Source organism: Gordionus sp. m RMFG-2023, chromosome 4, assembly GCF_954871325.1.
Source record: "Gordionus sp. m RMFG-2023 chromosome 4, tfGorSpeb1-WG-v2, whole genome shotgun sequence".
In the NCBI taxonomy this organism is placed as follows: domain Eukaryota; kingdom Metazoa; phylum Nematomorpha; class Gordioida; order Chordodea; family Parachordodidae; genus Gordionus; species Gordionus sp. m RMFG-2023.
The window spans coordinates 11,800,318-11,822,963 of record NC_088778.1 but is presented as its reverse complement, the minus strand read 5'-3'; the positions used below and the strand labels follow the sequence as shown (position 1 = coordinate 11,822,963).

General features: G+C 27.1%; 1 protein-coding gene and 2 long non-coding RNA genes across 7 annotated transcripts in view; 1 reads left to right on the top strand and 2 right to left on the bottom strand.

The window, feature by feature from the left end:
- LOC135928891 (replication factor C subunit 1-like) overlaps positions 1-18,167 on the top strand; it is a 53,160-nt gene extending 34,993 nt beyond the window's left edge. For both annotated transcript variants that reach the window (XM_065465349.1, XM_065465348.1), the window contains exons 15-24: positions 4,824-4,938; positions 5,197-5,325; positions 7,184-7,374; positions 7,591-7,689; positions 7,819-7,973; positions 12,687-12,804; positions 13,023-13,168; positions 15,850-16,132; positions 16,237-16,500; positions 18,009-18,167. In XM_065465349.1, coding sequence (XP_065321421.1) covers positions 4,824-4,938; positions 5,197-5,325; positions 7,184-7,374; positions 7,591-7,689; positions 7,819-7,973; positions 12,687-12,804; positions 13,023-13,168; positions 15,850-16,132; positions 16,237-16,500; positions 18,009-18,056 — 1,548 coding nt within the window. In that variant the 3' untranslated portion in view covers positions 18,057-18,167. The remainder of the gene's footprint in view (positions 1-4,823; positions 4,939-5,196; positions 5,326-7,183; positions 7,375-7,590; positions 7,690-7,818; positions 7,974-12,686; positions 12,805-13,022; positions 13,169-15,849; positions 16,133-16,236; positions 16,501-18,008) is intronic.
- On the bottom strand, positions 1,477-21,954 carry LOC135928892 (uncharacterized). Of its 4 annotated transcripts, none has more exons than XR_010572396.1 (5): positions 21,875-21,954; positions 21,478-21,576; positions 21,204-21,297; positions 21,062-21,160; positions 1,477-1,715 (listed from the first exon to the last, which is right to left on the bottom strand). It is a non-coding gene; the product is annotated as an uncharacterized LOC135928892 (long non-coding RNA). The 4 variants fall into 4 exon arrangements; XR_010572397.1 differs by having other exon boundaries at positions 21,062-21,137; XR_010572395.1 differs by lacking the exon at positions 1,477-1,715 and having other exon boundaries at positions 21,002-21,160.
- Positions 10,306-11,330, bottom strand: LOC135928893 (uncharacterized). The gene is made up of 3 exons (XR_010572398.1): positions 11,227-11,330; positions 10,946-11,013; positions 10,306-10,500 (listed from the first exon to the last, which is right to left on the bottom strand). It is a non-coding gene; the product is annotated as an uncharacterized LOC135928893 (long non-coding RNA).
- Positions 21,955-22,646: the final 692 nt, after the last annotated feature.

Sequence of the window (22,646 nt, the reverse complement as noted above, 5' to 3'; positions counted from 1 at the left end):
TCTTAATCTTTTTTATCGTAGCTTGTTTCCTATCAAGACTAAAGTCTCGGTAATAATTGGCTATTATTGGTCAGCGATTAACGATTGCAGCATAACGTCTTGACCCTACTTTCTATTAATTCGTTTGTTTTCCCCTTTCTCTTGTTAATTGATTGGTTGTTGCCTCTAATTCTTGTAATCGTATCTATCTTTCAGGCTTCCGGGTCTTCTACGACAGTTTGCTCTTGCTGAGATATCGGGTAATCACATCTAATCTACTTCTACCTAAAATAATCTATTTAAATAACTTCTGAAATATTTTATCACTTTCTTATATTTATTCTCAAATATAAACTACCTAATACAAATATACTAATAAAATATATAATTATACCAACCTTATCCTAATGTCTACATTTATCTCCTCTAAACTAATTCTGCCTTTAATAAATGGCGTAAATTATACTAAATCTTAAATTTATAATACGTAGCAAAATATAATAAATTATATAAATATATCAAATTCTATCACCCCTCTCCCCTTAATGAAGCCTAGATCCATATTTTCATTGAAAAATTTACTTGTACTCATCCTTTAGCTATTGATCCTCATCTTCTTTTCAGCCATGTCTATACTAAATTTATATCTAAAAATCCTATTCTAAAATATATATCAAAATCTATCTTTTAAAAAAATTATTTCATCATGTACTCTTTGACACAAGTCTTTAAAAAAAAACTGCTGAAATATATAAATCTCTTTTCATACATACGTTGTCGAGAAATCAATGACATCTAATCATAAAAGTTTTCATACTAACGTTTATGAACAACCTATTAACTCTAATCACTATGGTTTTCACCCCACGTCTTTGAAGAACTTATGAACTCTAATCATTATAATTTTTCGCACAACCGTTGTTGAAAACTGATATGTATATTTCTAAAGCATGTTTTTCTTTCTGTTATTATTAGAATAATGTTGCATAATTGATCTCAAATCTTATTTATGATTCAAAAAAAATAAAAATCCGATCTCTAATTGAGCTCGATTGCGGCATAAATTTTCTAATGACGAAAGCCGTTTCTCTTTATGAAGATTTTTGGTTAATCTACAACCTAATATACTACATTCACATTAATCCTTGCGGCTGTTTTATCTCTCGCAGCCCTTAAAATAAAAGTTAAACGTAAATCTTCAATAAGAATTTAATCAACTATTTCCTAACAATAAAGTTATATTCTAATCTTATTCACCGAATTTTTTAATTATTATATCTTAGCAAATTATTAGTTTAATATTAACTTTCGCAATTTATGTTAAAATCTAAAATATCATAGTCTTTATTAGTTTCAAAATTCCAATGGTTTTAGTTTACCACCAACTAAATATAAAATTTCTAATTATCACCTTTAAATAACTAAACACAAACTTCTTTATATCATATCTATTAAGAATGTTACCTATATAATTCTTTGTTTTTAATTTTAGATTTTATATTCTACATAAACATAATCTTAACAACATAATTTTTCCTTTTCACCTTTATTTACATATTTTTCTTACGTTCTTCTGGAATTTTTTTTTTGTATTAGAATACAATTTGACACATCTCCTTGTTGTCCCACCGGTCACAATGTGTGATTTGCATTAGACTGAAGGTTGTAAAGGGCCGGTCTCCTCCGCTCTCCAACACCATTGTCACAACGACAGGTTTGTCATTGTGCATCAAAACCTAAATATAAAATAGAAAACAAATATATATATATATAAAGGAAATTAATAATAATTAGGAATCACGAAATCATAAAATCAACTTTAATCCTTTATTTAGAATTATAACATTATCAAATTAACTAAATTATAATAGTAAAAATCATAAAAAAATAAAATACAATAAAATAAAATATAATTAAATAATCTTTTTATCATGCGTTATAACAATAAATCCACAAGAATTCTTTATGCAAATTACATATAAAGTACAACAAAATCCAAAAGAAATCTTTATGCAAATTAAATCTAACATTTACAACAATTGGTAAGAGCAGCTATATATGCTAATTTTAGCCTTGAATCTAATAGCCAACAAAGATAAATTAGTCAATAAATTGTCTTGACCCTTTAAATCTAAAAAAAATACTCAAATGAACTATTTTATAATTTTTTTTATACAAAAAGTTAGAAAATTAAATACCAATTGCCATCACGTGTTACAACAATTATTTGAAGTTAAAACTTATACATTCTGATCCCGGCTATAGACTTAGTGATGATTTTATTAAAATATCCAAAATAAATAATGCATATATTTTTCTTATCAATGTCTTTACATGTTTGAATTAAAATGCTAATTTTATGGACATAGATTAGATATATATAAATAATATTGTAATTTTTTTTACAAAGTAGCTAATAGCATGCTACTTTTTTGAAAAACAGCTCGCTATTTTTTTCCCCAAATAACGTTAAGTGGCCTAGTGGGTTATGATGTGGGCTTGGAAACTGAAGGTCCAAGGTTCGATCCTGGTAAGGAACGTAAAAATTTTCCGGTTTTTCTTCGATGACTGATGTGTAAAGACATATGGTAGGATGAATTTCGGAGCTTAGAGGTGACACCCCGGTCACCTACAGGCTTGGACAGCCGGGTGCTAAGGATACTTGTCCAATAAACAAAAATGAAGGACACAAATGAAAATATGAATATGAAAGCTAGGGCATTCCCTCCAAGCGACGCGCAGGGTGTAGACCTCCATCCTGCGAAAAGTAAAATAAAGGTCAAAGCAAAGAAGACAAGGTTAGCAAGTTTGAATATTAAGATACTTAAATGTAAAACGAGAGAATTGGCATCAATGTTGAACAAGAGAAAGGTTGATATAGCGTGCATACAAGAGGCGAAATGGAAAGTTCAGAAGACTTTAATGATTGGAGAGGGATATAAATTGTACTATAATGGAATTGTTAGCAATAGGAACGGTGTCGGCATCATCCTCACTCAAGATCTAACCTCCTCAGTAGTCGAAGTCAACAGGATCTCTGATAGGCTAATGAAGATAAAACACTGCATTGGTCAATCAATACTACACATCCTTTTAGTATATGCTCCTCAAACGGGTAGCAAAGAAGAGGAGAAAGATGATTTTAGAGCTATCCTTGATGTAGCTGTAATGGAAATTCCTAGGGATGACCTAGTCATAATAGGTGCTGACTTAAATGCACATGTGGGAAAGGCTAGAGATAGCTACAAAAGGCATCATGGTGTTTTTGGATACGGAGGAGAGCCTATACTGAAATATGTGCAAGCCTTCTACCTTGCATTAACCAACACCTACTAGGAAAAAAGACAGTCATTTAATAACATATGAAAGTGGTACAAGGAAAACATAGATAGATTACATGCTAATCTCTCGCAGAAGATTAAAAGATGTAATAGACTGCAAAGTCATCCCAGGAGAATATATCGCCGTGCAACACAAGCTACTAGTCATGGTTTACACATCTCAAATAAATCTACTCAAAATAAGATAAAACTGGAACATTGCATCAAATGGGGTAAATTAAAAACAATGATAGATGCCTTTGCAATCAATGCAAACATTGAAACAATAGATTCCTCACAAGTCAGTGAAAAAATGTGGACAGACCTTTTATCCTGATTAATAGACACTGCCAAATCGACACTAGGCTTGACAAGGGGAGGCAACAAATCATACAAAGACAATGGTGGTATAATGAAGAGGTACAAACCACTATACAGGAATATTTAGTAAGTGGTCGGTTTTGAGCTCGGCATTCGGTCAAATCATAATATTTTCAAAATATTTTTTAGGATAATGCTTAACTCCTAAATATACACATATAAACCAAAAATGAAGAGATTTTGATCAATAACGCCAACAATATGTGCCTTACAAATTTTCTATTAATTTTCGATTCTAAACCTACTCATTAATTAAATGTCATAGCACATGTATTTACACCCAAATATAAAAAGCGCTATCCAATAATTTTTATTTAACGCCCTCTTATGGATATATATTTGCTAAATTTTGCAATTGAAAAATAAATTTAAGTTGTAATAAGCTAGTAAATAATTATTTTTTCCGATAATATTACGTAAAAATAGAATTGTAAATTATTTGATATTTAATCTCAATTTTTTACATAATAACAAATTGATTTATGTTCATTAAAAAAATATATTATATAATCAAATTTTGATTGATTATGATTAATTACTTTTTAACAATACATTTTACCAATGCAGTTTAGCAATGCATTATTTAGTCTTACCGCTATTTATAGTGTAATTTGTTTTTTTATTCTCCAATAAATTCTTTTATGCAATCTTTATGGATAAATGTAGTGTTGTTTCCATTATTTGGCCGATTTTTAAAAATATATCAAGATTTTAGTCAAAATATTACCTATGCCTTGAAATTTCGCCAATAGAAGAAACCCTTCTGCCATATATGGAAGAAATAAATGGATTGAGTAATTTATTTTTGGCCAAAATCTTGAACACTCGCTGAATGTGACTCGTTCGTTATATAATTTAAAAATCCTTTTCTTGTTCCAGATAATATAACAAAAAATAGTATTACTATGAAATTATGACCGCCAATAGTTATATCGGCGCAAATGTTTAATGATGCTTGAAATTGGATATGAAAGATTTTGACCCAATTTATATACAATTTGCCTCATTACAGTCAATTATTATATTTATATGGATTATCCTATCTCTGATAATTAAATTTTTACAATTTTATTACAATTATAAAATTACATAACATCTTTCGTTTATTCATATTTATTATATTTATCTTTTAAACTTCAACAGGAATTAGGTTTTACTTATTCGGAATTAAATGCCTCCAACATTCGTTCAAAGAAATGCTTAAAAAACCTCTTTTCGGATAGCTTGACCTCTTACAATATGCCCAATTTTTTGCAAGGTATATAAAATGGTTATTCATAACAATTTTTTCTGGCTAGATTTGTTTTTAAATATTTATTACATCAAACTTTATTTAATGTCTGTTTATATCAATTGCAATCTCTTGCGTTTTGTAAAAATGTAATACCCCTTAAAATTTTATAAACGATGACATATTGTATCTTTGTGGTAAACTTTTTGTAAAAATATTTAAAATACAAAAAAAATTATATAATTATATATACTTTCAAATTTTATTAAAAATGTGTTTGATAAGGAAATCATTCAAAATTTAAAAATCATGTTTTGATAATGGATGAAGTTGACGGTATGGCCGGTAACGAGGATCGAGGCGGAATTCAAGAACTTATAGCGCTCATTAAGACCACTAAGATGCCTATAATTTGTTAGAAAATAATTTTATCATTTTAATTTATCGATATACATAGTTTTAATCATTCTCATCAATTGCTTGATATAAATATAATTTTAACTTTTATTATGATTAATTGCCATGATTATCTAATGCGGTTTCCCGCTCTTGTTATTTAGGCATTCTTAAGTTCTTGACTGTAGCCTGTTCTTTGACACAACTTTGTCAAATAGAATATACAGAAGCTTTTAAGAAAATGTTAAATTAGTTGAATTTTTTGGTTGTTGTTTATTGTATTTTTTCAATATAAATTATTTTTTGAAGATCTATCAATTTTATGCAAGCTACATATTTATTGCGAAATACATTATAAAATGTTCATTGTTGATGGAAAATATTTTCTCAGTCTCTTATATGGATTTACCCTAGGCCATATTAAGGCTTTATAGCCTATAAACTTAGGGCTGTATTGTAACACTTATCTGTTTGATTTCGCAAATGTAACTATAATTTATGGTTATATATAAAATTGTAAGTACTTCAAAAATTTAGATTTATCCCCTAATATTCGGCGCCTTTTATAAGCCTTAAATTCTTAAAAGCTTTATATTATACGACTGGACTTCTCACGTTGGCTATGAAGTTCGTAGATTACTCTATATATTGTGTATGAATGATTATCATTAATTTACGAATATAATGTAAACAAATGTCCGGGCCAGATTAATTTACTGAAAACAATTAGCTTTATTTGGTTAATGGATATGCTCAATTCAGCTGATTCTTATTTTCTGATCAAAGTTATAATTGGAAAACTTATGAGCGTAGCATTTCAAAGAAAATTTTGCCATTTCCCAACTAAGGATGCAATTAATTGACATGTTGCCCCCGGTTTTATTTTCCACCAAATATGTAGAGAGTGAATCTCGACTTATCCTAGTTTATAGGTTACAGTCTTTTTATTATTATTAGTCATAATATGAGCTATTTTGAAATATTCTCACACTCAAATCACATTTGATTTATAATTTTCTTATATTAGATTTGGAATGGCTTCATTAGTTGACTTTTTTATTTTTACTAGGGGTTTGTTAAATATTATCATAATTCGGTTAATGATGCTTACTACCAAGTGAATGTATGGAAATATTCTAAATACCAACCTAATTTGCTAAATACCGACCAAAATTTATTAAAATGTAATAAGACCCTTATTATTTAATATATTATAACGGAATCACATGGCCGAGTCCGGCCTCCTATATCATCCCCCCAAGGATGGAACCACCAAGTTAGATTAAGAAAAAAAACATGACCATTTTCGGGATTTGAACTTGCGACCATGGGATCAGTAAGCGAAGCTCTTGCCTACTAGGCCATAGAGGCTTTCCAAAAGTCACGATTTTTCAAATATATATTATAAATATATTTGGTAGTGCCTATCCAAATGAAAAATAAACAAAATTCAAATTTGATAGGTAGTACCTTAAGGTAGTAAGCATCATTAACCTCATAATTCAATCCATCAGGTATTTGTAATTCATTTCACTATAGAGGTATGGTTAAAAAAAATAGTGTTTTTTTAGAGCACCTTTATTTTGAAATACTTTTATCTTTATCACAACTTATTTTTCTGTAATTAGTGAATATTTTTTTTAATTCCAATTGAACTTGATTTGGTGGTGGGATTTTCAACACTTAGGGTTACTAGATCTTAAGTCTCTTCCACAAACTAATAAATACTAATGTTCAATATTTATAATCCCTATTTAGTCCTAATCCCAACTATATTTAAACCATTTTTTTGTACAGTTACATCAAAATAGATTTGATCGACGAAAAATAAAAGTTAAAAAAAACAGGTTAAAATCTACACATTATTTCTTACAAGGCATATGCAATCAAAGAGGTGACCCAAAAATGAGAATGTTAGTCAATTATTGTTACGATCTACGATTTTCAAAACCCCGACCAGAACAAATCAAAGAAGCCATGCTTAAATTGCTTTACAACGAAAAAGTGACGATAGAACCCGCCATAGTTCAAAGAGTTATTCAAGCTTGCAATAGTGACATTCGTCAGGTGAGCTTATATGTTACAATGCAGTAAAGTGACTCTACTTTTTTTAAAAAAATTAACGAGTAAATGTAACGTTAACAGAACAGATAAATAATGTAATTAATAAAAATTACTAAAGAAAGAAAATGACCCCTTTTTATTTGATCATAATTTATTTCATATTTATTATCACTATTTTATTTTACACCAATATTATGACTTATTAATATATATTTATAGATAATTCATAGTCTTAGTTTATTCAGTGCTGACAGCAAAAGTCTTAAATATGCCGATCTAGGCTCAGAAATTAAAACCATGAAAAAAGATATCAAACTGGTATAAAACTATTTGCAATTTTTTAACCAATAAAGCTTCATTAATAATTGTTATTATAATTGCATTAAATTTAAGATAATTATTCTTTATATTATATTTGCAAATATCATTAAAAATGAAATTATATAGGATGATTTTGAGATAACCCGAACCATGTTTTCTGCCGAGTCTTCAGCTGATACTGATGTACTTAGGAAAAAGGCCGACCTATTTTTTATGGATTATACCATGGTTCCTTTGTTCATTCAGGATAATTATCTTACTGTTCAATCATTCGCTGCTAAGTAAATATATAAATTGTGATTGGTTTAATTTCGGAATAATTAATTTTAATTTTGAAGTCTTTTAAGTTTAAATAAGGGTTATTTGAAATCTGATATTATACACTTATCACATGGTGATAATATATTCTTGGAATTGACGCATAACTAGTATATAGCACAATGTGGAATCAGAATCCATTTCAAATTTATGGAGACCAGAACCAAAATCCTTTATATTGCTGGTTCCAAACCACATATAGTCTATTGGCGAAATATGGAAGCTAGTTAATATTATTTTGACTAAAATCTCGAGCTTTTAGCTTTATTATTTTAATCTATAATAACGAATTTTAATATAAGCACTAGAGGTGGCCGCGGGCCTAATTTTTTATTCACGGCCCGCCAACTCACGGTGGTAATAAAAAAAATTCACTCCCACTCACGCTTACCACTAAAAAAATTTTGACCCGACCCGCCCGCTCACGAAAGGCAATATTTTGACTCACGCACGTCACGCCCGAAAGATCACGGTGTTTTTAAATTTTTCAAAATTGGTAACCTATAATTATACACTTTTTTGAATTTATTCTATTTATTTCTATAATTCCATAACAAAAAATAAATACAATTTATAAATCGAAATTTTTATTTAAAAAAAGAATAATATCCATGTTTTTTTAATTTAATTGAGTACGCCTTTCCTCCAACAAGCGATTGGCTACAGAAAACAATCTTTCACTAGATGCCGAACTTGCAGGGGCGGATAAAATTTTACTCGCTAATTTTTTCAAAAAAGGAAACGAATTTTTATGCTTCCAAAACTTCAAAATACTATCATTATTATTTGTCTTCTGAGCGATGAATCTTTTAAGTTCATCCTCGCAGCTTTCTTCGATAGATGGTGAGGGTTCATCAGTATTATCTAGAAATTCTCTAAATGTTTCATTTAGAATATTAGGTTTCTTGTGAGTGTAGGACGAATTATGATAGCTAATAGTTGGCTTTGGCATTGACTTATTCATATCATATTTTATGACATTTGGCATTTTTATGGTAGTTTATCGTTTTTTTCTTCTTCTGATAAAAACTTAAGGCTTTTGAAATTGGGATCCAAAATTAAGCCTACTTTATGCAGGGGCTGCATGATGAATCTTTAAAAGACATCCAGTCCTGATTTTTAAGGCTTCTATTATTGTTGTATCCCCTTCAGAGGGTTGACAATACTGTAATAATTTTTGTCTCCACGGCTAAACTTCATTTATTGTGGGATGAGAATCGGCACTCAGATTTTCCGAGCATTCATTAAATATTGATAAAAAAAATTCTAACTGCCGTAAGATGGTAATATCAACAGTGGCTAGTCGATTTAATTCTTGCTTGCTAAGCAAGTACACCTGAATTTCGGAATATGATTTTAAGAAACTCTGTATCATGATATATACAGAGTTCCATCTAGTTATCACATCTTGTTTAAGAGTGTAGCCTAGTTTGCTGTTAGCTGTTAATTGTTTGAAATACTGTACTATTTTTTTCACACCATTTATATTTACAGCTATTTCATGTAAACAATTATCAAAAATGTAATGCATAATGTTGTTTAATATATGGCATATGCAGGGTAGCCTTTCATCATCTTTAAATGCACATATTAGGTTTGCCCCATTATCAGTTACCACTATACATTTACTTAAATAATTTTCTATGTCTGTGTATTCTTCCAAAATTGAATTTACTATAATTTTGATATTGACTCCTGTTTTTTTTTTCATCCATTACCCTTCTAGCCAAAACAAATGATTTTAATTCAAAATCCTTATTGATAACATGCCCAGTAATAGTTAAAAAACTACGATTTTTATACTCATCTGTCCAAAAGTCGGTGGTTATGGACAAGTAATTGTTTTTGATCAAGCTTTTTATCTTAATTTTAATTTCTTCATATATTTTTGGAGCTACTGTATTCATAAGAGTTTTTCGACTAACGAGTATATCTTTTATATTTTGTTGTCCATATGTAACACTAACATTAATTAACTCTTGGCCAAGCTTATAAAATCCTTCATTTTCTGTAGCATTTAAAGGTTGTAGAAAGCTTATAAAATCCATCATTTTCTGTAGCATTTAAAGGTTGTAGATCTTTACATATAAAATATAACTGATTTTTTTGTAAAACTGCTTTTGATTTATCTGACATTTGTCTTTTAAACATATTATATATTGTCTGATCAGAATGTTTTTTTGTATTTTTTATGACTCATTTATGTCTTAATAAACTGGCAGTACCTGTTTTACATTTATATGACATCACATTTTGGCAACTTGTACATTTTACAAAATTTTGTAAGGTACCTTTATAATAAATTGTTAAGAAATCATCCCATATCTTGCTTTTTCTGGAGCTTTAAATTCAATATCAATGTCTTTCCTTCTTATTTTAGTTAACATTTCTGATTTTGAAATCATGTCCATCTCAATTATTTCATTATTATTATTAACATTATTATCTCCTTTTCCACTGCTTTGTGTATGATTTTCCTCTTCAAGGTCGCTTAAAATCATTTATTTAATAAATAAAGAATGAATGAATTAAGTATTTTTCTAAAATTATTTAAACCAAAGATTATAGTAAAAAAATTAAGACCATTTGTTTAAAATTTAAATAATATATTAGAAAAATATATCATGTGATTTTCCTTAGCCTGATTAATAAAAAGGTATAAACCAAAATTAATAAAACAACAAGATTATAAATTATATGAGTAATGTTTGAAATTTTTAAAATATTTGTTTACTATATTTTAAAATATATATATAATCCAAATATGCAAATTTATTTATGACAATTATATTGAGTATGTTAGATTTGTTGGTAAATATGAGAAAATTTAAACAATGAGTTATATTAATTTCGAATCATTATAATTTGAGTGAAAATGATTAGTATAAATAATAAAGATAAATGAAAATAAAACATATTTAAATTTATGTATTACCATATTTCCATTGATTTATTATTTTTCATTGGTTGTTGTATTTTGTTGGGTCTAATAGTACACTAGATCTTTGAGTTTAATTGTTAATAAAGAAATACTTATTATATATTAATATAATATTATAAATTCTACTCCTTCACTACTCATACATTACATTAAAGCATTTATTACAAATAATAAAAAGTAAAAACTTTCAATGACATTTGTAAATAATAAAATTTATAATTTAATACGAAGAATTACATTTTCATTGTAAAATAATATATATAATAATAAAATACTTGAAAGAAGATCACTATATACATGTAAATAAGCTTGTTGATAAATTTGATTTCAATTTGAACATATAAATTTTAAAAGAAAAAGCTAGCAAAAGTAAAAATAGGTTCACTCGGATGTTGTTTATAAAATGCGAAAGATTTTTTGTTTTCAAAAACTAATCTTTTTTTTAAAAAAACTAAATAAAATAATAAATAAAATATATATTTTTTAAAATTATAAATTTGCAAAATTAAAATTTCCGTGATTTATGGAAATTTGTGTTCACTCCTACTCACGCACGGGGAAAATTTTGGAAAGGCCCGTCATGCCCAGTCACGCTAATAATTTAAAATTTCTTCACAACGGTGGGTCACGCGTAATTTCACGGCCCACGCCCACCTCTAATAAGCACTATTTGATTATTTTAATTTAACTAATATTTTCAAATAAAATAGAATTGAAATTACTGCATGATTTAGACTTCTTAGTATCAACATATTGAGGGCCAATTATCTTATTAATGGATTTCTTATATCTCTTTAAATTTAAACAATATTTTTTTAAAATATTTCTTGATCAACATTATATAAAATTATTTTCAATAATTAAATTTAGCAATTAATTAGAACTTGCGCAAAATATAGTAAAATGACAAATGAATAATTATTTAAAATATACACAAAATAAAAAATTGATTTAAATTTTAATATAATCATGTCAGTCCTAGTTTAAAATAAGATTGGGTTTTGAGTCATTTATTTTATTTGAAGGAATTTTTTAGAAATTCATGAGCGTAAACCCCTAACTAACAATCCAAAATGAGTTAATTCATCCAATGGTGTAATAGTAAAAGATGTATTATTGGGAGCTACATTCCTCAGAAAAGATAATTTATATTTGTCCCATTAATGAAAAAGGCTCTTCTATTATTTTGGGAACATTCATGACTTGGATTTCAAAATAATCAGCTATGATGCCCTCGTCTAAATACCGTGAATTTAATTATAATTTTAAATAACTATGCAGAAGATTGCCGAATCCAGGGAGTGCTGGTCCATCCTGTGATGGAATTAGATTATTATTACATTCGAGGTAGAATGGATGCCCTGTGACTATTAAGAAAATATGCCACGAAAAGATTACGTAAATGTGTTCGAAGTTTATTTTTAAAATAAAATGCTTAAATAAGCATATTTAAATGTTTAAGCAGAAACTTTGATCCCTTTCACATCAGAATTTAATTGGTGGGATTTTAACAAAGACTAAGTTATGTTTCCCTGTAATTTTTATTTTGGAGATGACTTCTAAAGACACTTCCTATTAGAAGTTGGCACAACCGGGAAGCCAGATCCAAGCAACTTGTGCAAAATACTTTTAGGATCAAGCCAAATTTTTGATATTTAAAAAATAAGTTTATAAATTTTTTCTAACTTGATATAACTTGGAATTAATTCGCCCCCCATATACAATATATTCTTAGTAAAGACAACGATGCTCAAATGCTACTTATATCGCAAAGCGCGGATTTTATAAGCGATGGAGACTTGATGACTCAAACTATCCAAAAAACAAATAATTGGAGTTTATTGCCTTTAGTGGTAAAATTTAATTAAATTTTTTTTTCCAAATTGAGTAATATAAATAAAGCATGGATTTTTTATGGTGGGAAATAAAATAGAAATGATGCCTTTAACCCTGATATGATTTTTTAGAATTTATAATTTTCACTTTATTAATATAATGATTATTAATTTTTTGTGAATTTTAGCCAATATTATCTTATTTTTTAGCAGTAATATAATTTATGCTAATCCAGGCTCTCAGCTCTGCCGTGGCTCCTGGGGAGATAATGAAAGGCTATTTTGGAGGTATGATAAATTTCCCAAAGTTTTTTGGTAAGAATTCGAAGAAAACCAAATTTCAACGTATGCTCAAAGAGCTCAAGACTCACATGATGCTTAGGTATAATAAAAATTTTTATAGTTTGAAATATTAGTACTCGAATTTCATTTATTTGTAAATAGGCATATAAATTTTTTTTAGTTAAGTTAGAAGATATATATATATTACTTATTTAAGTTAAAATAGCCACTATTATTTGTTTTACTGGTCAATTTTTTTTTCACAATGAATTTAAAAAGGTGAAATTTTATTTGTAAAATTAATATGAATAATAAAAATATTTAAATAAACTCATTCCAGTAAACGGAGTTAGACTACAAGTTCCCCAAAACAGGAATAATTATATTTTAAATTAATAATTTAAATTTTTTGTTTTAATAAAATTCCTTGGGTTCTGATGTAAGAGCTCTTATTTTGCCCCCTCTATTTTTTAAAAAATTTAAAGTCCCGCTTGACATATATCCATGGAAAGACATTACTAAAGTCCCAAATTAAGGGTTTAACTAACAACCAAGCTACCGAAGTTAAACCATCTGGCCTCTGGCCACATCTGATGATAGATTACCCGGCTCCAGGATGTTTGGTATTTGAGCCCGTAATAGAAATTAGTTTTAGCAAAAATATTTTTATTTACCTGATCTGCCTGATTACATCTAAAACATAGATAAGGGTTGGGTTAGGTTTGTATCTAAAAATGATTTTATATATCGTTGGGCTGAAATAATTTTAATGACCATTATCTTATTTTATATCAATTAATTTTTATAGCATATAAATAATTTAGAAGTTTGTAATCTACCATAATTTTTTTAAACATATTATTTTGATTTACAAATTATTAATACAAAGAAATTAATATCAAATAATTATAAATGTGTAAATGCCAAATTTAGAAAAATGATAATATAAAAATTAAAAGTTTGTTATAATTAAAATTTACAACTTAAACATTTTTTAAAAAATATAATAAGTGTTTCAAATAATATATCAATCTTCACCTATTTAGCCTATTAATTAAATTGGCAATACTAAAAAATATATTTTTAGTTGCTTGCATAACTATGTATCCCTTACTGTTGAAAAGATTTAACCAACGTGACATGGTTGGAAATTAGGGGTGTACCGATATCACTTTTTGGAGGCCGATCCGATCCGATATTCCAGAAATTAAATTAATATCGGCCGATAACCGATCCGATATCATATCTAATTTTGTATTCTGTAAAGATACCAATAGTTTTAATTTGTAATATACTTATTATTAGTATAACATCTATAATTTAATTATACCATAACTTATGTCATTTAAATATATTATAATGATCAGTTATAGTTTATATTCAATTCTATTGCCTAAAAATATATAAAATATTTTTATTATAAATCACTTTTATATAATAAGTAACAACATTAATTTATATACATAATAAGTAATAAGTAATAAACAATTATATTATGAAATTTAAAATAATATTTAACATTAATATATCGAAGATTTCTTTTTAGAAATATCAAAATTTCCAATTTATCCGAAATCAGCCTGCGGCGATGGTAACTGTCAATATCACCAGCTTCACTAAAAACAGATTCTGAAGAGATTATCGCACACTTTTCTTAACAGAATGCACAAAAAAAAACAAAATGGCAGAATGTTTATTAATTAATTATTATTATTAAAAAAAATATGGATTTCATTTTATTTATAAAAATAAATGATTTTAGATATAACTTTTTTAAAAAAAATTTATAACATTTTATTTTTGTTAAGGACGCCATTTTATATCGGATCGGCAAATTTTATAATATTGGCCGATAACCGATATTTTATAATAGGTGAAATATCGGCCCGATCCGATAAAAAATATCGGTACATCCCTAGAAATATTGTTAAACTGTTAATATAATAATAAAAGTAATCACCTCGACATTAGAAAATGAATCAGCAGCCTGATCAACGACATTATTTTCTTTTTGAGGGTTAATGGTTTCTTCCATAAGCATATTTTAAAATTGTTTCTTTTTCTAATTATATTATATGTATCCATCAATTTTAAATATGGATGAGAGTATCTAAAAGGATCCTTTATATTAATCATCACAGTCATGTATTTGGTCCATCTAATTATCCATCGCATCTCAATAGCAATGAAAATTAGATACCAGCATATTTTAATCTATATCTCGATCCCGTTATCTTTGAATTTTGGAGCGTGCTATTTCTCATATAATAATTTAGATATTCTAGACTAAACTATTCCAAAGTTGTGCAATCATTAATTGTCTACCAAGTAATTCATTTGCGCTTTCAGTCGTCTTAGGCCGTCCATGCATTTCACTTTTTGCCATAGATGGTTAATATACCTTCTCGATAACCAGTGTCTCAATGACAACACCAGTTGTTGTTAAAGAAAAGATAAGACAATGTTCCTCCCCGAAGTCGATAGTAAAAAAATAGATATAATCTTGCCCCAACTTTTAAGAAAATATATCTCAAAATATTTATTTTATTCTAATTTTAAACATTAAATTTAAATGTTCAGCAATCATTTTTATTTTGAGGAGTTTTTCTATTTTATCCTATTTATTACAAAAATATGAAAATGTATATAAAATCCCACCTGATTTTTAAAAATTTATTTTATTATTGTAATATTCAATCAGTCAGACAACAGACCTGCAGGACTCTAAAAATAGATATTTTAAAATATTTAACAATTATTTTTTTACACATTTGATTCTAGAACTTACAGCGACTGGTTAAGTATAAATTTAGATTATATGAACTCTCTTAAAAACAGTCTTTCACTTCCTCTCCTCTCTAACGCTACTAATAATAATATCGAAGACCATTTGAGTGTCGATGATGGAATAGATAGAGTAATATCCACCATGCATTATTACTACTTACTTAAAGACGATCTAGACAACATTGTTGAAATGTCGAAATGGGAAAGTAAAACACAACCTTGTCAGGGAAAGAAGGGACAGATTATAAAAGACACATTTTCACTCATCAATCCTAAAGTTTTTAAATATTATCACAAAAAATATCTCAATTATTTATAATTATTTAAATTGAAAAATAATGCCAATTTATTTTTTTACACTTTTCATTATACCAATAACAGGTAAAAGCTGCCCTAACGCGAGCTTATAATAAACGTTCTTTCCGGATTCCTTATGTGCTTGAGCATACGTCTGATTTTGTTATTAAAAGAAAGTCTGGGCGAAGTAAATCTAAAGCCTCCAAGAAAATATCTTTGGATAACGAAGAAATATTTTTGGAAGATGGGAATAATACGAACGTAAATGAAGAGAGTGGCACAGAAGGAAGTGGCGGAAGTGATAAAGAAGACCCCGATTTTGATATAGTTGATGATAAAATGATTAAGGTTCGTATTACATTTATCATATAAGAATTTGGATAATAATTTTTTATATAAAAATAATATACATAAATCCAGAGTTGTTAAAGTAGCTCGCTACTTGTAGCGCGCTACTTAGCGCGCTATCTTTTTTGGTAGCTATAGCTAATAGCCGCTACTTTTTTTTAAATTATTTAATTTTTTAGCGCGCTACTTTTTTTAAAAGTAGCTAAGTAGCGCGCTACATCGCTACTTTTAAAAAATATAATGAATGTAAGTATAAACATGAAAATTTAAATATAATATCATAATTAATTATAATTTATTATTTAATTTGGAAATTTAAATATATTTTCAATTTTTAATTTATATTTTCAATCTGTGTTAATAATCTAAAATGGCATCGCCCATGGATATCCAAATTCTTGAAAGTGATTCAGACATGGAAGATTCAATGGAAGAAAATGTACTTAATAACTCTAATAACGATTTCCCATTCCCTAGATTTGAAAAATTTTTTTAAATAAATATTAAAACAAAATCTGGATACAAATTCCTGTGCTTAAAATGTAAAAAAAATATATCATCAAATCAATCGAGTAGCTATAACCTTAAGAAACACCTAAAGGTAGTAAATTGTTATTTTTACATTATAATATTATTTATTTTATTAGACTGTTCACGCCAATTGCTATAAGGAAATAGGGAAACATATAAAAAATTTTGGTATAGGAGAATCTTCATTCAAAAAAACAAATACTATCCAAACCAAATTAACTGATAATAAACATGCCAATATTTCACAAAAATTGGCTGATAAAGTAATTGTTGATTTTATTATTGACACAGTTCAGCCATTGTCCTTGGTTGATAATCCATCATTTACTATGATGATTAAAACTTTATCCCCTGGCACAACAGTTTTATGTCGCCAGACATTTATGGATAAAATAGACGACAGAGTTATCAGATATATCTTATGTATGTACCACGGCAGATAGTTGGACACATAACAGAAGGTAAAAACTTATTTATATTTATAAATTGATCTGATTAAATATTTTTAGAGCTTCCTTGCCCTCAAGTGCTAGTGTCGAGAGAATATTTAGTAAAGCAAAGCTTATACTTTCTGATCGTCGCTCTAGACTTGGGGATGATAATATTGAAATGATATTATTATTAAAATGCAACAAATTAAAATAAATATTTATTTATATTGCTTATTTTTTTATAATCTAAACTAACTATATTTTTATATTTATAAATGTTGATTGATTTTTATATATTATTTATTATACATTTACATTATAAGCAAAAAAAAAATAAAAAAAATTTGTTTCTAAAATTTTTTTTATAAAAAGTAGCTAAAGCTACTTTTGAAAAAAAGTAGCTAATAGCGCGCTACTTTTTTTGACAAATAGCGAAAGCGGTAGCGCGCTACTTTTTTTGGCAAATAGATATAGCGGTAGCGCGCTACTTTTAAAAATAGCGTTTAACAACTCTGCATAAATCTTATCTAATTTTTTATTATAAAGAAAAAAACTACCATCAAAAAACAAAGTTCAAAAGCCAAAAAGAAATAGAGTTTATTAGTAAAGCTTATTCGAATTTTTTTATGTAAATTTGTAATATAGTATTATTTATGTCAAAATAATTATTTGTACACCAATTAATTTTACAAAATAAAAACGTCGCTGAAGTTAAAGGGAAAAGTTTACGTAAGCTGTGTGAGGGGTTGTATATTTTATGGAGGTGAATATTTCTAAAATGAATTATTAGATTCGATTTTTAAATTGAAAAAATATTTTTTGAAAAAAAATCTTTAAAGATTAAGATTTTTTTAAAGAAGAAAGATAAGATATTTGATCAAATTTTACCTAAAATTTCTAAATATGTTTAGTAAAATTCTTTTATAAGTAAACCTTTTATAATTTTCTGGACAAGAAATCTTTCAAGATGAAATCACAAATTTAAAAACAAATATTAAAAGATACATTCAAAAAAATATTTTCATTAAAGAATTGAATATTCGACGAATCAATCGAATAATGTTTTTTATATTCGTATGAATATAAATAAGGAAGTATTCGTATACGACAATTATTCGAATCTAAAATACGAATCGAAAACGAATAATGCAAATATTTGATTCGTATTTTTGTAGGTATAGCTGTGAAACATGGGAAATTAGAGTAGCTGACAAAGCTAAACAGGAAAGAACGGAGATGAGAATGATTTAATAGATATGTGAGGTATCTCTGAGAAAGAAAAAATGAAAATAGAAGAGATTAGAGTGGTAGTGAGAAGAAATAGACTGAAATGGTTTGGGCATGTGGAACGAAAGGTGACTGGGTAAAAAGATGCACTTCGAGGAATAAGATGACGTGGATAAAGGTGATAGCGGCAGATATGAGAAAAATCAATCTTACAAATAGTGTTACTCAGGACCATCAAAAATAGAGAAGGAAAATTAGGAGGGAAACTGGCTTACCTATGTAAACCTGGAAATCGTCATTAAAGGGAGAAGAAGAAGAATTATTCAGTGTTATATACATTATTAAGAAATATATTACATTGTAAATATTTAATTATTTTGTCCTTCTTATCAATTTAATTGACATTAAATTAGGTGACCATAAAAATTATTGAAGAAGCTACAAAATATTTGCACAAAATGAAATTATAATATTTAATAAGCATCAAAAACTAATTTTTGTTAAAACAAATTTTAGCGCACATTTTTTTATTTTAGTAACGCGTTTACTTTTTTAGAAATCATCTTTATCTTTAAATATAATGAATATAATATAGTTAAAACTGATGTAATAAATCTTCGAAATTTCTTGAGAAGCAACTTACTTCCATATAATAAAGTGTAGTTAATCCTAGATTTTTTACCCATTTTTCTGCAGGACCAACCCCAAAAAATATTTAATGTTATATTTCCTTTTCTATTTCTTCCAAGAAAGTGAGAAAATTTTTAAAATTAGGAGATTTAAAATAAAATTAACTTTATCTCTTCTGAGCATGAGCTATTGTAAAAATATTACCAGATAGAACACGGAAAAAGGGAAACTTGGGATAAGGAAATTGAAGGATAATTCTATAAATATATTTCATATCGTTATAAGATTAAAGTCAACCCTGGATATAGATATGTTTGGGTTCAAGAAATTCATATATATATTTTATTAAAATTTATCACGGATCTCCAGGTCGGGTCGTATTTTAATTTTTTTTAAATATACCAATGCCTAAAATAATTTTTTTAAAAAAATACCCCGGCTGCCGTATATTTTAAAACCAAGTATTTTAAATTACCATTATTATCTATAAAAAAATCTGGGCAGTCGGGCCGCGTAAATGATACCACTGCCAGTCTGGAAGTGTCACAAGAAAAAAAATCCCTTTTTAATATTTTCAGATAGGGGAGGCGCAATGAAATTTTGTTTAATATAAATAAAAGACGCGGTTTATTATTTAATTGTTAAATTTCGTTAAGAATTCGTCTTTGTTTAGAGTAAAATGATCAATTACTGAATTTATTAATTAAAAGTTAGCGAAATATCTATAAAAGAAAATTATTTTACAAAATTCTAAATAAATTTATTTGTTTAATATAATTTTGTGCATCAATGGTATTGTTTATAATTAATTGGGGTCATGGCTAAACAAGGATTTATAAATTCCTTTGCATGATAAAAATATCCTTCACAATCTTTAACTGATATCTTTAGAAAGGGAAAAAATAATGTTTATATCTTTTTTTATATTTTTTAGTCTTAATATTTTAATATATGTTTATTTAAATTATATGCTCACATGAGATAAAATTTGCACTTAAATATTTTTATTTTTTAGATAAAAAAGCGTTAAATAAAAGTATAACAAAATGTATTCTAAAAATTATCTATAAATAGATACAGATACATATAACTGTAATCTTATTAAATTTTTAATAATATAATTGCAATTATTAAATATTGATTATTACTTTTATAAAAAGGAAATTTTTTATAAAATAAGTAAGGAAAAAAATATAAATTTAAAAAAAATATCTATTTTATTAAAAAATAGGCATTTTTTTATTTGCTTCCCCATGCTTAATTTTTAAACGAAGCGCATTCCTTCTTTCAGACGTAAAGAGTAACGGTAACGCTTTTCCTTTTTGTAGTAACGTTCACAGCATTTTACGTTTAAAAAAATTTATTTTCAATAGATGCAAACACATCTATAAAGATGAATATATCCTATCCGCAATAATTTACCCGCTATTTAAATTGGATTGGCCCAGGATATAATTAGAGGTCAACAGAGAAAGAATGCTAGAACTTATTTTCAGTTTGAGAAAAGATCTTGATAAAAAAAGAGCAGACTTAATTCCTTTATCCAACACACATATGTTACATCTGAATATTTATTATTGTAAAGGTTAAGATATATTTTAAAAGATCACGTAATATTATATTATCGAGGTTAATCAAATTGCATATTATTAGAAGTTAAATTGGATAAATGTGTATATATACCAAAAGAATTACAAATAAAATTCATTTCGTTTTTTAAACTAATCGATTTAATAACATACCAGAATATTTTCTCATAAGGATGCATTTTTTTAATGAGGAAATGAATGAAGATCCCCGTGAAGATGATCTATTAAGCTTTTTTCAAAATAAAGATAATTCTTTAAATATTTTTATTATTAAATATAATACAATTATACCAACCTCTGCGCCATTTGAACGTGTTTAGCCCTGCGAAAGTTGTGTTGAGCACTAAGCACTCTTGTTTGTCGATTAAAATTTTGAAAATCAATTGTTGCTAAAAAAAATAAAAAATGGTTACAAAATGATGTTATCTTATATATTATTTTTGTATAATTTTATTATATCATAATTATATATATATGAAAAAAAATTTTATTAAAGATTTTATCTTATTATATATTAATTTTGTATAGTTTTATTTATATTATATATATTGTATGAAAAAAATAAATACTTTTTTTGTATATAATATTTACGTGATACGTGATATTAAGCGCACTAGCCTTAAAATGTCATAGAGCAACGCTTGGTTCTCTCATAAGAGCCCATCTAACTGGGATAAAAGAATGGGAAATAATTAAATAAATAAGAGGACCATCCACGTTTTTTGGGCAGGCCGCAGTTACCTGTGCACGCAAGAGGCAAAGCCCCTTACTTAAACGCCCATGGGAAAATAAAAAGAGAGGTAAAAAACCCATGCCCGATTAAATAAAACTTGATTATGAAAGGATAAAATTGGCTATATTAATTTTATTTGAAATAATATTGAGAAGTAAATAATATAACTCGACTTAAATAAATATAATAACATAATTTAGGATAATATATTAAAAATAAGGTTTTAAACTTACGTTGAGCAACAGAATAACCATCCAATGAGTGTACAGTATTAGGTTTAGCAATATAAAGGTTACGTAGTAAATTTTGGAAAGGGCTTGAAAATGGTATGTAGAGATCTTTTGGTTCTTATATTTATAAGATTAAGGAATTCAATATATCTAATTGTGTGACCCTTCACTTAACTTTGGATCTGATATACTCAACAATTTAAAATAGATCAAATGTAACCATCCCAGTTTAGAAGGTATATATGTAAGTAAACTTATAATTGCAAAAGGAAGTGTAGAATATTATAATAAATCTAATTGTATGGTTATTTTATACTTACTGAGTGGAATAAAAAAATTTCAGTATAAAATTGCATGTCTTTTCATCCTTATAATGAATAAAGATATTCTATGTATCTAATTGTGTAAACTTATAAATTACAAAATAATGTAGATATATACAATCAAGAGTGGAATGAAATGTTCAATAACCAAATTGTGTGGTCTTTTAGATCTATCTGATATACACAACAAAGTTAAAATAGATCAAATGTAACTATTCCAGTTTAAAGGTATATGTGTAAAAAAAGGTATTTATCTACATTATAGTTAATAAATGCTACTTCCTTAAAAGGGATTTATAGATGCAATATCATTAAAGTTCTAAACACATGTCCATTTAGGGTTCCACAGGTACCAAAATTTTTCTTTAGATGTAACTAAGGGATTCACAAATGCAAGATCATTACAGTTCTATATCGTATCAGGTCAATTCAGCGAAACTTTTATCGCGAAA